Below are 13,995 nucleotides of genomic sequence, written 5' to 3' on the forward strand. Positions count from 1 at the left end.
AGAAAAATGTCCACTCATAGAGAAAATCAATATTATCAAGTCTACATTTAAACACAAGTGAACAGAAGCATCAATATAACATAAGAATGGAATTTAAAATATAAACCTCAATTTTCTCAAATATAGCACTATTTGGATGCACGTGCGTGCCTGAGTGCTCTACAGAGTGGATTGAGTTAGGGAGTGAGAGAGAATATGTCTTCTGGAAACCAAGTTACCAACTTACTTATGAGTACAATAACTGATATATCATTCAAAATCTAAACAGAATTATGGAATTCACAGGTTTTAAACTGTGTACTTTAAATATGATCAACAGAACTGTATCTTAAGACTTATTCTTAACCTTGACTTAATTAAAATATTAAATACATAATCAAGATGATTTTGTCTGTTAAGGAAGTCTCAAAACCAAAGATGAGAACATTATTAAAAAATGAAATTCAAAGTACAAACTAAACTTGTAAAACCCTTGGCAATCACTTTGTCTCTGCTCTACGAATTTTTCATGAGATAAATGTATGTCATAAAAATGAATAAATTTTAGGTGTTTCAAATAAAGCGACAGCAAACTAATGCTCATTTTAATATAAACAAATTGCAGATGCCCACTAGAACCTAAACTACATGCACTATAAGGAATGATTCAGCAACCATAAAAATAGCACTTTGAAGAAATACTAAAGAGTACATGTCACTCAAATAATTTATTATAAAAGAGAAGATGAAAATAGTTTCTATGTTGCAGTTTTTATAAGAATTCCCTGATCAAAAGGAAAAAAATACCATTAATATGGTACACCAGAGTAGAGATGTTGATTATAAAAAGGATTCAGTTCTTTGCAAAACTGGAATCTGAAATCAAAAATAGTCTTCTTGCATGTGCGCACATTTATGTGCATTTGTACGCATATGTATAGGTATTCTAGAATATTCTAGCAATCTGCTAAGGAGAGAAAAAGAGGAGACCGACCTTCATGAGGCCTTTACTTCCTAGTTGCCCCAGGTCAGTCCAGTAAATAGGCCATGTAACTGATGGACATTAGTGTAACCTGCAGGCTGAAGATGACCCACGAGTATGCACATGGAAACGTGTCCACACGGTACCTAGATCAAGAGCTGAGCAACGTGTGTCTTTAAAGGCTGGTGTTCTACCCGAGGAAAAGGCGAGTATATGACCTTCCAGATCAGTGTGTGTCAACAAAAGAAGGCTTAATTGCTGAGACACTGGCTGGTCTTTACAAAATAGCACATACGTTTGGACATATTTAGTCGTAAAGTGCCCAGCCAAGGGATAACAGCGTAGGGTGGCATCCAATAATGTTCCTTCCTGATCTCTTTCAGCCGTTTATCTTTTGTGCCCTTGAAATACTTCTTTAAAAAGATAGTTTAGTGCCTTGTTGTAGCACTGAACGACAAAGGTTGTTTGTCTAGGTTTGTCACTTTTTGTCCTTGGGCAAATGGCTTGGCAGCACTTTTTTTAAATTTATTTTTTCCTTTTGTTAGAACCTACACTAGTCTTATGAAAGCATAATTTTAATACATTTTCTTCATGCTATGTTTGATACCCTTAGGTGTTTAAAGTGTTCCCTCATGGAAAAATATATCTGATTTTTAACAGCAATCTGAAGAAAATAAAATTAACCTTGCAGCAATCTGCTAGGTTAATAGCATTAAGTGAGGAACACTTGTATTATTACTTGGAAGGAACTCATTTTGAAGAAAATCTTTAGAAATTTAAAGGCATACATAATCAAATACTCAAACTCTCTAAGAATTACAAACATTTTTCTAAATACATTTAAAAAATACTTGAAATCATCTAGATTCCCATTATTGGTCAACTGCCTGCCTGGGATACACTAAAGTCTTTAATAATATTAGGTGAAAAAAAAAAAACAACTTCACAACATTTTTATGTTTTTCAATGGAAAAGATGATATACCAAAAAGCGTTCAAGCTAAAAAGCACTAAAGATATATGTAGAATGATAGAGAAAACAGGGTTCAGAACCCCTAATACCACAGAGGGAACTGGAAAATCATTTATTCCCCAATAATTTGTCAAAGACTCATTGGTGATTTTTTCTATTTGTTAGAAGACTGTATTAGGCACAGGGAGGGTGGTATGGTAAGTGTAAGGTGTAGTTTCTGTCTTGAGGATATTTATTATCTAGGTAGGAAAGTAAAGCATTTATTGAGATATTATGAAACAAAGAAAGCACATTGGTCTGAGGAAAAATTTTGAAAAATACCTATCCCATGTTAGATCTTTTGTTTTCTTTCTTTTTTTTTTTTTTTTGTTTTCTTCGCATTAATGAGGTAAACCTTCTGAGGTGTTCTATGCCCATCAAGGAGAAAGAGCACCTTTTCCTCCAGGCTGGTCAGCCCAAGCATGAGCCCATGGCCTCCTTTTGAGTACAGGGCTGGCTGGATCTCAGTCCTACTCACAACCCGTCTGTGGGCACCCCTGTCAGGCAACGCTAGTATGGTTTTGTTTAACCCAGTGTGCTGAACATGTCTTGAAAGAAGACTTAGTGCAAAGATCGGTGAAGGCCAGTGATACTTTCAGCTTTGTGATATTCATTTACCAGCATGCACTAATATGGGGAAGAAGCTGTACTCTCTGAAAATTCTTTTTTTTTTTTCCTCTTGGTACATGATTATTCCTTAAGCATTAGAGAGTGGTTTCCTCTTAGAAAAGGAGGTGGAAATTTCCATGGAATAGTGGGAATCCTTAGATCTGGGTTCTTATTCCAATTTCCTGTGTAAACTCTGGAAAATTGCTTAACCTCTTTGAGCCTGAATTACCTCACTGGTAAAAATGCAGGCGGTAGCATTTATATCATAGACTCAAGATAAAGATTAAATGAGTTAGCAGTATATAAATTCCCTAGTCTAGGCCCCAACTGAGAATGGTAGACATTTAACAACTCCTAATTTTCTCTCCACCACCATGTTGTGGAAGAAAGAACGCAGCATAGAAGTGAGTCAGCAATCCCAGATTCTAGTAGTAGCTGTTGTGAAAAAGAAACCTACAGACCTAAAATGGTATCACTTAGGCCAACTCACCAACTGGGGCTTCATACCTAACCTAATGGAAGTTTCAGCCTTCCCCAGAAAAGTAAATCCTAACTGGTCAATCAGGAATGTTCTGACCTGCATCAGTGAGGTAATCTGTCACATGGGCCTTCTGCCTCCACCAAAGGCCGTTGTGGTAATCTGTGTGAGACCCTTGCCCCTCCCCCTAAGGCAACGTGACTGGCCTGAAACAAGATTTTCTTTCCTTTTGCTAATAACCTCTCACCCCACCCTCCTTCCTATAAAAACCTTCCATTTTGTCCAGCCCCTCAGAGCCCTCTATTTGTTAGCAGGGACGCTGCCCAGGTCATGAATTGTTTAATAAAGCCAATTAGATCTTAAAATTTAATCCGTTGATTTTTTTTTAACACTTAAATTTATTGGTTGTGACTCATGTTAGATCGTTAATGGCAATGACATACGGGGAATACTAAATAGGAAAGGAGTTAGAATAAAAGCAGGAGAGGGACGGATGCAGACTGAGTATGCACAAAGGTAAAGAAGGTGCAAAAGACAAACAGGAGAAATGGGAGAGAAACTGTTTTGGCATTAGAGAAAATAGTTATTATTAGACTCATTCTGTTTATTCTCTTATTTTTGTTTCTTCCTATGTTAAACTATGCTTTAGACCTTGAATTAAGCCTCCCGGGTTTCTGTCTCTTTAACTAAGATATAGCCAACCGGCATTATTAAAATGCTTTTTTTAAAGCTTTTTTGTCTTCATTTCTACTGAGTATTTTTTCCTTCTGGAAAAGCCTACTCTTCTGCCAAGCCTTAGCTAAGTTATCACCTATAAACCCTTCCCCTCAAAACTACCTCACTCTGGAGTGTAGAGAACTGCTGCGTCCACCATGCTCCCGTAACGTATTTGTCTAAGAGATCATTCATCATGTTGTAGTGTAAATTATGTTTATTTATCTGCTCTCCGGCGATACTGAATGCCTTAAGAGATAGACATTATTGTATTTGTCTTCATATCCTAAATGCTTAGCAGCAATCTGTCAGCTTATCGGAGCTACACGGAGCTTACTCCAGCTACCCCTGGAGTAGCCTCAACAGGGCAGTCTAGCAGGTGAGAGATGGAAAGGTTTCTTTCCCTCACCGGGGTCAGCAAAGCAGAGGCAGTCAGCCCACAACCCCTGCTAAGGGGCTGGGAGGAAGCCTCTTGCTGCCTCCTTGGTGTCCTTACCTTCTCTCAGCCCAGCAGTAAGGGAGGACTCTGCCCAACAGCCAAGCTCCTCCTCTGTCTCTGGGTGCTGGGCAATGGGTCCTAAGCCCTGGGGTGTCCCGGCGTCACCTGGATGCTGTCAGGCGTACCTGTTCCCAGGGCTTGCCATGGTTCTTTTTTTTTTTTTTCTTTGCCCCAGGGTTCTCCAACTAATTTAATTTTACCCACTAGGTATCACGTCTGGAAGGGCTCCAACTTCTCCTGCCAGAGCTTAAGTCCTTGCTTGCACCTGGCTGCGGGCTGCCTCAGGAGCAGTGAGCAATTTTTATTTAAGGCAAACATTTTATTGACTCTTAACATCTACACAGAAAACTGTCCAAATCAGAAGATTACAAATGAATGATCTATCTTCCCCTTGTAACTAGCGCTCAGATCAAGACACAGAACATTCGTTACCTGAACCCCAGCCACTCTTCATAGCTCCTTCGCGTCACTATCGCCTCCTCACTAAGGGTACCTGCCACTCGGGCTTTGAACACTACAGATTAGCTTTCTGTAAAGTTAAACTCTTATTTCAATGCTATGATCAACATGCGCTCTAGTATCTGGTTCCCTCCACTCATTGCCGTCCTTGTGGCTTTTACCCATGTCGTTATCTGCAGCTTTGGTGAACCCCTTCTCATTCGCTGTATTTAGGTGTGTAGATATACTACAATTTATTATTCATTCTATTAAATAGATAGATAATTGGGTTGTTTCCATTTCTTGGCTATTACGAATATGGTTGCTATGAGCAATCTTTTGGGTGCAAACACATGCATATTTCTAGTGAATATAAAAATAAAAGTACAGTAGCTTAGTTATATGTATGTTCAGCATTAGTGTATACTGAAGCAGCTGACTGTAATTTGGGATGAGAAGTAAAAGGGGACCATTCAGATGGTCATTTTTCTAGATGTGTTCTCTTCCATCATATTTTCATAAACACCACTTTCCCTGCCTGCAAAGAGCCTTCCCAGATGATCCTGGTTGGATATGTCCTGTTCATCCTTTAAAACTCAGGTCTAATAACACTTCTACCACGTGTTGTCCCTTAAATTCCAATCTACCTGTTTGGGTTAGGCCCCCCAGCTCTGTGTGTATATCTGTGTACGTGTGTGTGTGTGTGTGCGTGTGTGTGTGTGTGTGTGTGTGTGTGTGTGATAATCTCCACATTTCTCACAGTATTTCTCACTTTGAATTTTATTTGTCATAGTGTATGGGTCTTTGCTACTCAAAAGTACTCTCCCTCAAAGGCAGGTACTCTGAGTATCTATAAAGCCTCACAGAAGGCATACATACTAGGTGCTCAACTAATGTTTATTAAATAATTGAATGAGTGAATGAATTCTCAAAAGGATACCCATTAGGGAAACCATATGATTTGGAAGAGGGAGTGGGAAGGAAGTTCTGAAATTTAGATGTGATTTCAACGAACTAAAAACAAAAGTCTTGAACTCAGAGTGGGAAGAAGGGAAGGGGGAGTGGTCTAGGTTCTGGTTATATTTTTAAGAAAGGGTCAATAAGATGTGATGACTGATGGGTGGTGATTTCAATGCAAAAAGAACAAGCGAAAATATTTGCTAGTCTGCATGAGTCTTAACAGAACTGGTAACAGAAGCGAAACCAGGAGGAATCCCCAGTGCGGAAGTAAACCATAAGCCTTTTCAGGCAAAGTGAGTTGAGATTAAGGTGACCATGGGCCATCTAAGATAAAAACTTCCAGCAGCCACCTAGAAATAGAGAAGTCCAGCTCAGGAAAGATAAACAGTTGAAGGGGCTTGATTTGGTAATCAAACCACAGAGTTTATATACAGTTTATAGGGAAGCTAAGCGAACGGGTGAGGTTCCAGGGAAAGGTGTGAAGGAAAAAAATGTCCAAAGCAGGAGGACGACCAAGGAAAGGCAGGGATCTGCTAGATAAGTTAGAGGAGAATCGGGATGCGGGAGAAGGAAGAACCAGAGGATTTCCAGGTGAAAGGGGTTGGCAGGAGAGTCCGCCGCAGAAGGGAAGGTGGGCTGCATATGACAAGCAGACACACGGCTGATCGGTGATTAAGCGACTGGCAGTGATTTGAGTGAGCCACAATTTGCAGCTTCAGAAACACTTTGAAAGACTGTCAAGATGTTCTTCAAGTGTCAGAGTTGAGAGGAACTTCAGAATGTCTGATGTAACTCACTCCTTTTGAAGTAAAGTAACCCTGAACACAAAGCTTACGTGGTTCATCCAAGGCAGACACATAAACTGCCAACCCAAGCACCAAATCCAGCCAACAGTTTTGTTTGGTCTACATGAAAATGAAAATTTTACCTCCAATTTTTCAGGATCCTCACAAATTTTTACAGTATAAGGCTTGGCCTCTCTCAGGTATCTCGAGTACTTGCCTGGACATTATAGGCATTTGAGTTCACAAACTGCGATCTAAGGTTACAAAGATAATTGGTAGCGCTGGGGCCAAAGCTGAGGATTCCTTCCCCCCCGTCACACTGGCTCTCTTCTCTTAACTCATGGTGGCATTCATGCATTCTTACTGATGCCTTTTTCTGTTGAACTTCATTTTATTTAAATCATGGCCCAGACACTTTGTTAGATGAGGCTAGGGTGGCATAGAAAATTAAATATGCAGACTCTATAAATGTGTCAAATAGAATTGGGAGTTGCCCATCAAAATAACTGCCAATAACTCAAACAGGTAAATTGTCACTGAGTTTCTCGACCAATTTTATTGCTCTCCCTCATGCCCCTCTAGATCAGCTTCATAAAGTGCAGCCAAAGAGGATGCCTTGACCCCTTCAAGGGAACTAAAGACAAGAATCAAAAAGCTCTAAGAGAAGGACAGCCATTTTTCTCCTCCTTAGACAAAACAGAATCCAGATTGCTTTGCCGTCCATCAGTTTACAGGCTGTGGATTTAGATATTCAGCATTTGTCATGGCTAGAGATACTAAAGAACCTCTAATGAGAGGAGTTAAACAACCATTTTGTTGAGAACAAAAGCGTGAAAACATGAATAATCCTCGAATTATCTAGTTGATGGACTTTATTGCTGATGTAAACACATCTGTGTCTATATTAACAAAACAAAAATACCGTAACTTTAGGTAAGTTCAGTACAGAACCTCATTTAGAATATGATTTCTTTGACCAGCTGACTGAGAAAACTAATATAAGAATGTTATATATACTGTGAATGAAAGGAAAGATCAATGCAATGTGCCTCAACATCAAAATCAAGAGGTTTGGCTTCTGTTTGCTATTGTGATAGTGAAGCACAACTCAATGGTATCAAGTAAGTAATTTAAACACTCACGGTACGATGAGGGATTTAACACCAGACTTCGCTTTGATATATTTCAACAATATTTATCTTTTCATTAAAACTTTTAGCAAATTTAATAAAATATTGCTTCTACATTAATTATTGAAAATAAACCTTAAGCTTTGCAGAAATGATTTTACCATGCTTCTTCATTTCACCCAAAATAGACTCATTCGACCTGGTGCCCAAATTTCCAAAACACAGAAATGAATTGTAACCTTCCTGATAAATAAGCTCAGAGCAAACCTCTTTATTAATATTTATAACAAAAAGTATTCTTTGAAGGATGCTTGACAGTAAACAAGACTTTCTGTTCACAAACTAATTTCTCAATCACTTGAACAGATACATAAAAGGAAACTTTTTCCCTTGTAAGGAAAACTCAAGATACGGAACAAAATGTTCCACCACTGAACAAACTGCTCAACGTTATGTAGAGGCTGATGGGTGCTTGCTCCCAAGACAGAAGGTAAGTGCCTGTGTCGGAAACCCCCACCCCTCAGCCTCCCAGCTGCTCCCCTGGCAGGGTGGGAATTAAGCATCAACTTCAGCGCACATCACATTCGGTTTGTAAGTTTTGTTTTGTTTTCTCTAAAAACTATGTCTTGTAGAATTTAACATTCTCGATTTCTCCACAACCTCTTTCTCCTGTCACTCTAGCCACTGTCACATCAACTGTATGTCTGATGCTAAGAGCACCTAGTGAAACTGAGGCTAATCAAATGCAGAGTTGAGACAGCTAGAAAATCCTGAGGATGCAAAAACCCAACTGTGTCGCCAATTTCTTTCTGAGGTGCTCTGAAACACTGGAATGGGCAGATTCCCCTACACTGACAAGTATAAAAATTACTGTCACAATTTTGCAATCTGGCTTGTCAAAGTGCTAAAAATAAATTTACTATGGTCCCTATGTACTGAGTTACTGATAATTTTAATTTACCCAGGAAGTCTAATAAACTTAAGAAAATTTAAGTGTAACTTCAATATTGTTTAATTAACAGACTTAAAATTGTTTTCCTGATTTAAGTTATGAAAAACGGGCAAAAAATGTTTTAAGTGATTATATAATTGAATGAAAAATCAAGGCTGGCATTGGATTTTTTTTCTACAGTTCTTGAAACAGAACACATTTTCTACTAAAATTCTGCTATCTTCTTCGTCTGCCTCACCACCCTGATACCACATGCCTCTTTTATGCCTTTTCTAGTCTTCACAGATAAAATATCTGTGTGTTTATACAAATGTTTTATTTATCTTTTCCTTTTGCAAGCACTAAGAACCCATCTGAACCAGACTTGCAAAGTGAACCTTTCATTTAGCCTTGTTTCCTAGAGAAGTTATACAAACATCATAAACACATCAAGCAACCCATGAACCGATAACTTAGAACGTCGATGAACCAAGTGTGCTCCCGAAGGCGAGCCGTCTGTCCTCACCTGTAGAAGTACGAACACCCCCTGACTGTGTTGTGAGTGAAATGTTCCTGAGTCTTCTCGTTTCCAAAATCCTCCAGGGGGTCTGACCACAGGATATCACACATAGGTCCATAAGCAGGTGGTTCTTTGAATCGGTCTAACTAAGAAAAATAGAAGACAGAGAGCAAAATACTAATCCTTGGAAGCTTGGAATTCAGAAAATACAAATGTTGTTGCAGTCCCTGACCTCCTCCCCAGCGCAGTGCCCTGTGAGGGCAGCCCTCTTCTCTTCCTATTTCCTCTCCTGCCTTCCTTCCTCCCCCTTCATCCACACTTCCTCTAGCTCTCCAGTTTTCCCTCCTTCCTCCGGATGAGTCTCTTCATTAACTGTCTTCACCTCACTCTTTACCTCCCTCTTGTTTCTTTAATTCCTACTCTTTGCTTCTCTTTTCCTGTCTCCCAGTTTACTTTTTATCTTTTCTCTTGCTCCTCCTTACTTATTGGATCTAAGTATTTTAGTCATTACCAGTTGATATGATTCTGTGTTTCACTTCTTGAGGAGGAGCTTCTATGTTGTTTTATCTTTGGGGAAATTTCTACTACTGCCTCCATTAAGCTGAGGCTTAGAAATCTGTATGGAGAACAACGTATGGTGTTTATATTGAATGATAGGACATTGAGAACAAACGGCTTTCATTTTAAGAGCAGCCACTCATTGTACGACATTCTGGATATTCACTATTAGGAGCTATCTAAGTTCTGAATTAGAGTACAAGCCTGTTGTAGTTTATCTTAGTAGTAACAAACCAAGAGGAATGATAAGCTGTAAAATAAACTCAAATTTATAGCTAGTCATTCTTCAGCTCTAAGCTTTATAGTTTTACCAAAACCCTCATATGAAATCCATTTTCCAGCTATAAATGTTTAGCAAGGTCATATCTCAATTTTAAAAGGTGTATTTTGAAAGCAAGAGCAATATAATAACTGGAAATGACATTTCACCAAAAATTTTATAACACTATCACTTGTAGTTTATCCTGCTTTAACTGCAATTAAAGAATCTTTGGTGAAGTTAGCAGACAATTATAGTCTCTTGAAAAAAAGCATAAAACAGCTATGAAAACCGATTAAGAACTGATATTCTTCATATTCAATACTTCAATATTTTTCAAAAACCCATAGGGAAAGGTGAATATATGAGCCAGCCTGGCAGCCGATCAAATTCTTTTTCCTGAGACATAAAAGGTGACATAAATAATGGTTTTGCTACACACCATTTTTTACTAATATCTAAAAAGAACGAAACAGTATCTCACATTTTCAACACTCAATGAAAAACTTCAATAAGCCAAGACCCTCTATATTTCAACCATTATGTTATCCATAAAATATACATTGCAAACTTAGGCTTGTTTAAGAGACTTAAATAATTTATGCTTTTGGAATAATTCATCCAAGAAAAATAATGCTTGTTCATAAAAATACAGAATTTCTTTCTAAGAAACAAGAACTTATTATTAGGGGTAGAACAGCAAAAGAGGGGAGTCTTTCTGATTACTATGAATTCCCAGCTAAAGGTTTGGTAAGGCAACCAGGATACAGAACATATTCTGGAAAAGTTACAAAGTGCATTCTGAAATTAATACCACCAACAGGAAGAAGAAAGAACTACAAAATTAATTAAATAAATTAAGTGTGATAAAAATAAATAAATAAATAAAGTGTGGTGGAAACTCTAACTGACATAGGGCAAAATGCAAACCTAAAAATCAGTTTATGGCTGAGGTTAGAGCTTAATGACATATGTGAAAATTGAACAGACTATCTGAAACATGTCAGAAAGTAAGTTCTGGGGATAGTGGGTGATAGTTCTAAAATTTACCTAATTTATGGTAAGAGTTTAGATGATATTACAAAAGTCCATCAGATTATAGAACTCATACAGAAAGTGAACCACTCTCTCCTTCAGCTCCATGACTACAATTCAGAGTCATGTCTTTCTCATACTTTAAACAGAGAGCAAATACCAGTGCTCTGTGTGCTACAGAACTCTAAAAGCAGATGAGTAGTGGTGTCTTATAAAAAAAGACACAAACTCACACAGCAGGAAGCAAAGGTTTATTTAATGTACTTCTGTTTGACTTTAAAAATAAAAATCATGCATTTCCTTTCTGATGGGAAACTAAATATTGTATTATTTTTACACTTGGAAACTTGGACCTTAATGAGAGAGTATTAAGGTAGAATTTGAATGTTTTATTTCCTTAAATATAGCTTTTCTTTAAAAGCCAGGGAACTTTTCCAAGAATATTGAGCAAACAAATAATAATAATAATAAATAAAAGATTGTCTCTTCTACTACATAAAACTATCTCATATTATCACATATTCTCAAGAAAAAGATATTTGCATATTCAATCTAACTCATCCTTTTGTTGGCTAAAACAACTGTTAATAGCCAATGTTAAATTAAGTTAAAAAATACCTCAAAAAAATCAACTTTCACTTAGCCTCTCAATATAGCCAATAGGATATCACCATTGCTTTTGTCAGATTGTTGCTTTAAAGTGTTAAGCTGTGAAAATAATAGATTTTTTAAAAAATGATAATGTGGACATATTTTAAAGGTCAACTTGTGATATTTTCCCAAGAACGAAGCAACGTTTTCTCGCTCTAATAGACTATGAATACACAACGGGTTGCTTAACACCAGCCAAAGGGAAATGAAAAGGCATCTATTTTTCAGGAATCAAACAGTATACATTTCAATGACACATATCATACAGTAAAAGGAACCCTGAGGTTTTCGAGATAAAAACTCTTTCAAGTATAAATATATGTTTCTTTCTGAAGAAAAGCGAATATAGAGAGAAGAGATATGTGACAGTTTTAAATCATTCCAATTCAAAAGGATAGAGTTCGTGAAAAAGACAGGGACATTTATGTCTCCGGTTTATTAACGAGCAACAAGTATCTGAAACAACAGAACTTACTTTTCTGATATCGTCTAAAGTGTTAATCTCCGGAGACAAACCGCCGTGGACACACAGGAACTGTTGGTTCATCAGGGCAGCCAGGGGCAGGCAGTCAAAGGCATCCATACAGGCATCATAGACGCGTTCTGAATACTTTATTTTACCTTAAAACATGATCCAAAAACAAATAATCGACTCATGATTTCAGGGCTAGGATCATTTACTCGAAACAGGTTTTTGTTTTGTTTTGTTTTGTTTTTATGTTTCCTTCCCAGCATCATACTACTAGCATAGAACTACACCTTGCAAAGTTTCAAAACATGATTACCTAAGACATTTTGACGAGGTCGATCACAGGTTTCCCTCGCTATCCGAAAGTCTAGTGTTCCTATGAAACCTTTGGTAAGCCGAAGCAATTACCATTAATTTATACGGAAAAATCACGGGGGTGTTCCTTGATCCACAAAAGAACCTCTTAGGCGTTCCTGATATCCTAAGACACTACTTGTAACAGATACGCAAAATAAATGGAGATAAAGCCCAGATGCTCAGGGACACTGCTCAAAGCCCTGGCAGCTTGACGGTAAGGTGCTGAGTGTAGTTTCCAGGGAAGGGGCTTGGCAGGGCGACTCATTGCTCAGGCTGAGTACTGCCTCTAGAAGTGCTCGTGGCAAGTATAACACTGACCATTATTTTTGTTTTTCACTTTTCTTCCTAAAAGCAAAAATTCTCTTTGGATTTCTTTTGGTTAATGTAGGTTTTCATAAACACAAAGTGACATAAGACATACTTTCAAAAGGCAGGGAATACCTGTATTATTAATCTTTAGATGTACTGTTTTACATTTTTGCTGTTCATCCCTATATTACAGTTTTTAGTAACTTTTTGTATAGCAGATGAGAGAACTTTTGTATATATCCTTGCTACTGATCCACAGATGTATCTCAAAAATTATATATACAAACTACTAGGAGACCAACAGAAACATGGCCGTAAAGCTGGCTAATTTTCCTAAATGATCTTATGAAAAGGAGATGGCAAGAAATTTCCTAAAGTTGTTTCTGTATCACTGCACATTGTTTTTCCCTTAATGACTTATATCTAATATTCTGAGAAAAGTCTCTGTACTCCACTGAATATAGGGCTAAATGACAGAGAGAAATTTGTTTCACTAGACAATAGGGAAAATTAAGAGAGGAGGAAAATGAAATTTATATGAAGTTCTCCTCACTCCTAGTATTTATGTCTAAAGGAAGACGTCATCTCTAATTTTGTAAAATCCACTAGAGGCTAGTAAATCTATTGAGTCCAAAAGAGGCACAGTTGAATTTGCCCTCCATCTGCTTTTCTTGAGTGATTTGAGATAAAAGGGTAAAATTATTCCCCTGAATAGTAGTATTCTGGCTATTTTTAGAAACTAAGTTAATCATTGTTTGTTAGGACAAATTACATGAAATATTAATTCAAATTTCCAATCACTTTATAGAAAATTTGTAACTTAAAAAGAAACTGAATTCTCTTCATTGTCCATGCTTAGAAAGAAATATAGAATGACATAGAATAAAATAGTGTTATTTTTTAAGTTTTTGACTTTTAAGCACTGGCTATCATCATGTGCTCTTGGTATGGATTAAAATGACTAGCACATATGGCATTAAAGGAAGAAGCTTGAAGTATACTTACATTCTTGTTTAAATGTGAAATACTCTGTTAGATGTCTACATTCATGATTTCCACGAAGTAAAAACAGTGTTTTGGGGTAAAGAATTTTCAAGGCCCACAAATACAGCACACACTGAAAAAAATAAGAATAATATAAAAATAAATATTTTCCCATTATACTTAAGGATCCCATTGCTCACATATGAGGAAGACATGAACTAATGTGTGACTATGACCAAAAGTCCCCCAAAGGCTAGGCCTTATTAAGGAGGATATTAAAAATCAAACAGAAAACATTACTTTAGTACAAAGCCAATGTTTATATGCATGCACTGAG

General features: G+C 37.3%; 1 protein-coding gene across 8 annotated transcripts in view; it reads right to left on the reverse strand.

The window, feature by feature from the left end:
* PPP3CA (protein phosphatase 3 catalytic subunit alpha) overlaps positions 1 to 13,995 on the reverse strand; it is a 449,539-nt gene that overhangs the window by 57,102 nt on the left and 378,442 nt on the right. For all 8 annotated transcript variants that reach the window (XM_027598215.2, XM_027598214.2, XM_027598213.2 and 5 more), the window contains 3 exons: positions 13,680 to 13,791; positions 12,015 to 12,160; positions 9,043 to 9,182 (listed from right to left, as the gene is read on the reverse strand). In XM_027598215.2, the coding sequence (XP_027454016.1) occupies positions 9,043 to 9,182; positions 12,015 to 12,160; positions 13,680 to 13,791 (398 nt within the window). The remainder of the gene's footprint in view (positions 1 to 9,042; positions 9,183 to 12,014; positions 12,161 to 13,679; positions 13,792 to 13,995) is intronic.

This window comes from Zalophus californianus, chromosome 2 (assembly GCF_009762305.2).
Source record: "Zalophus californianus isolate mZalCal1 chromosome 2, mZalCal1.pri.v2, whole genome shotgun sequence".
Classification (NCBI taxonomy): Eukaryota; Metazoa; Chordata; class Mammalia; order Carnivora; family Otariidae; genus Zalophus; species Zalophus californianus.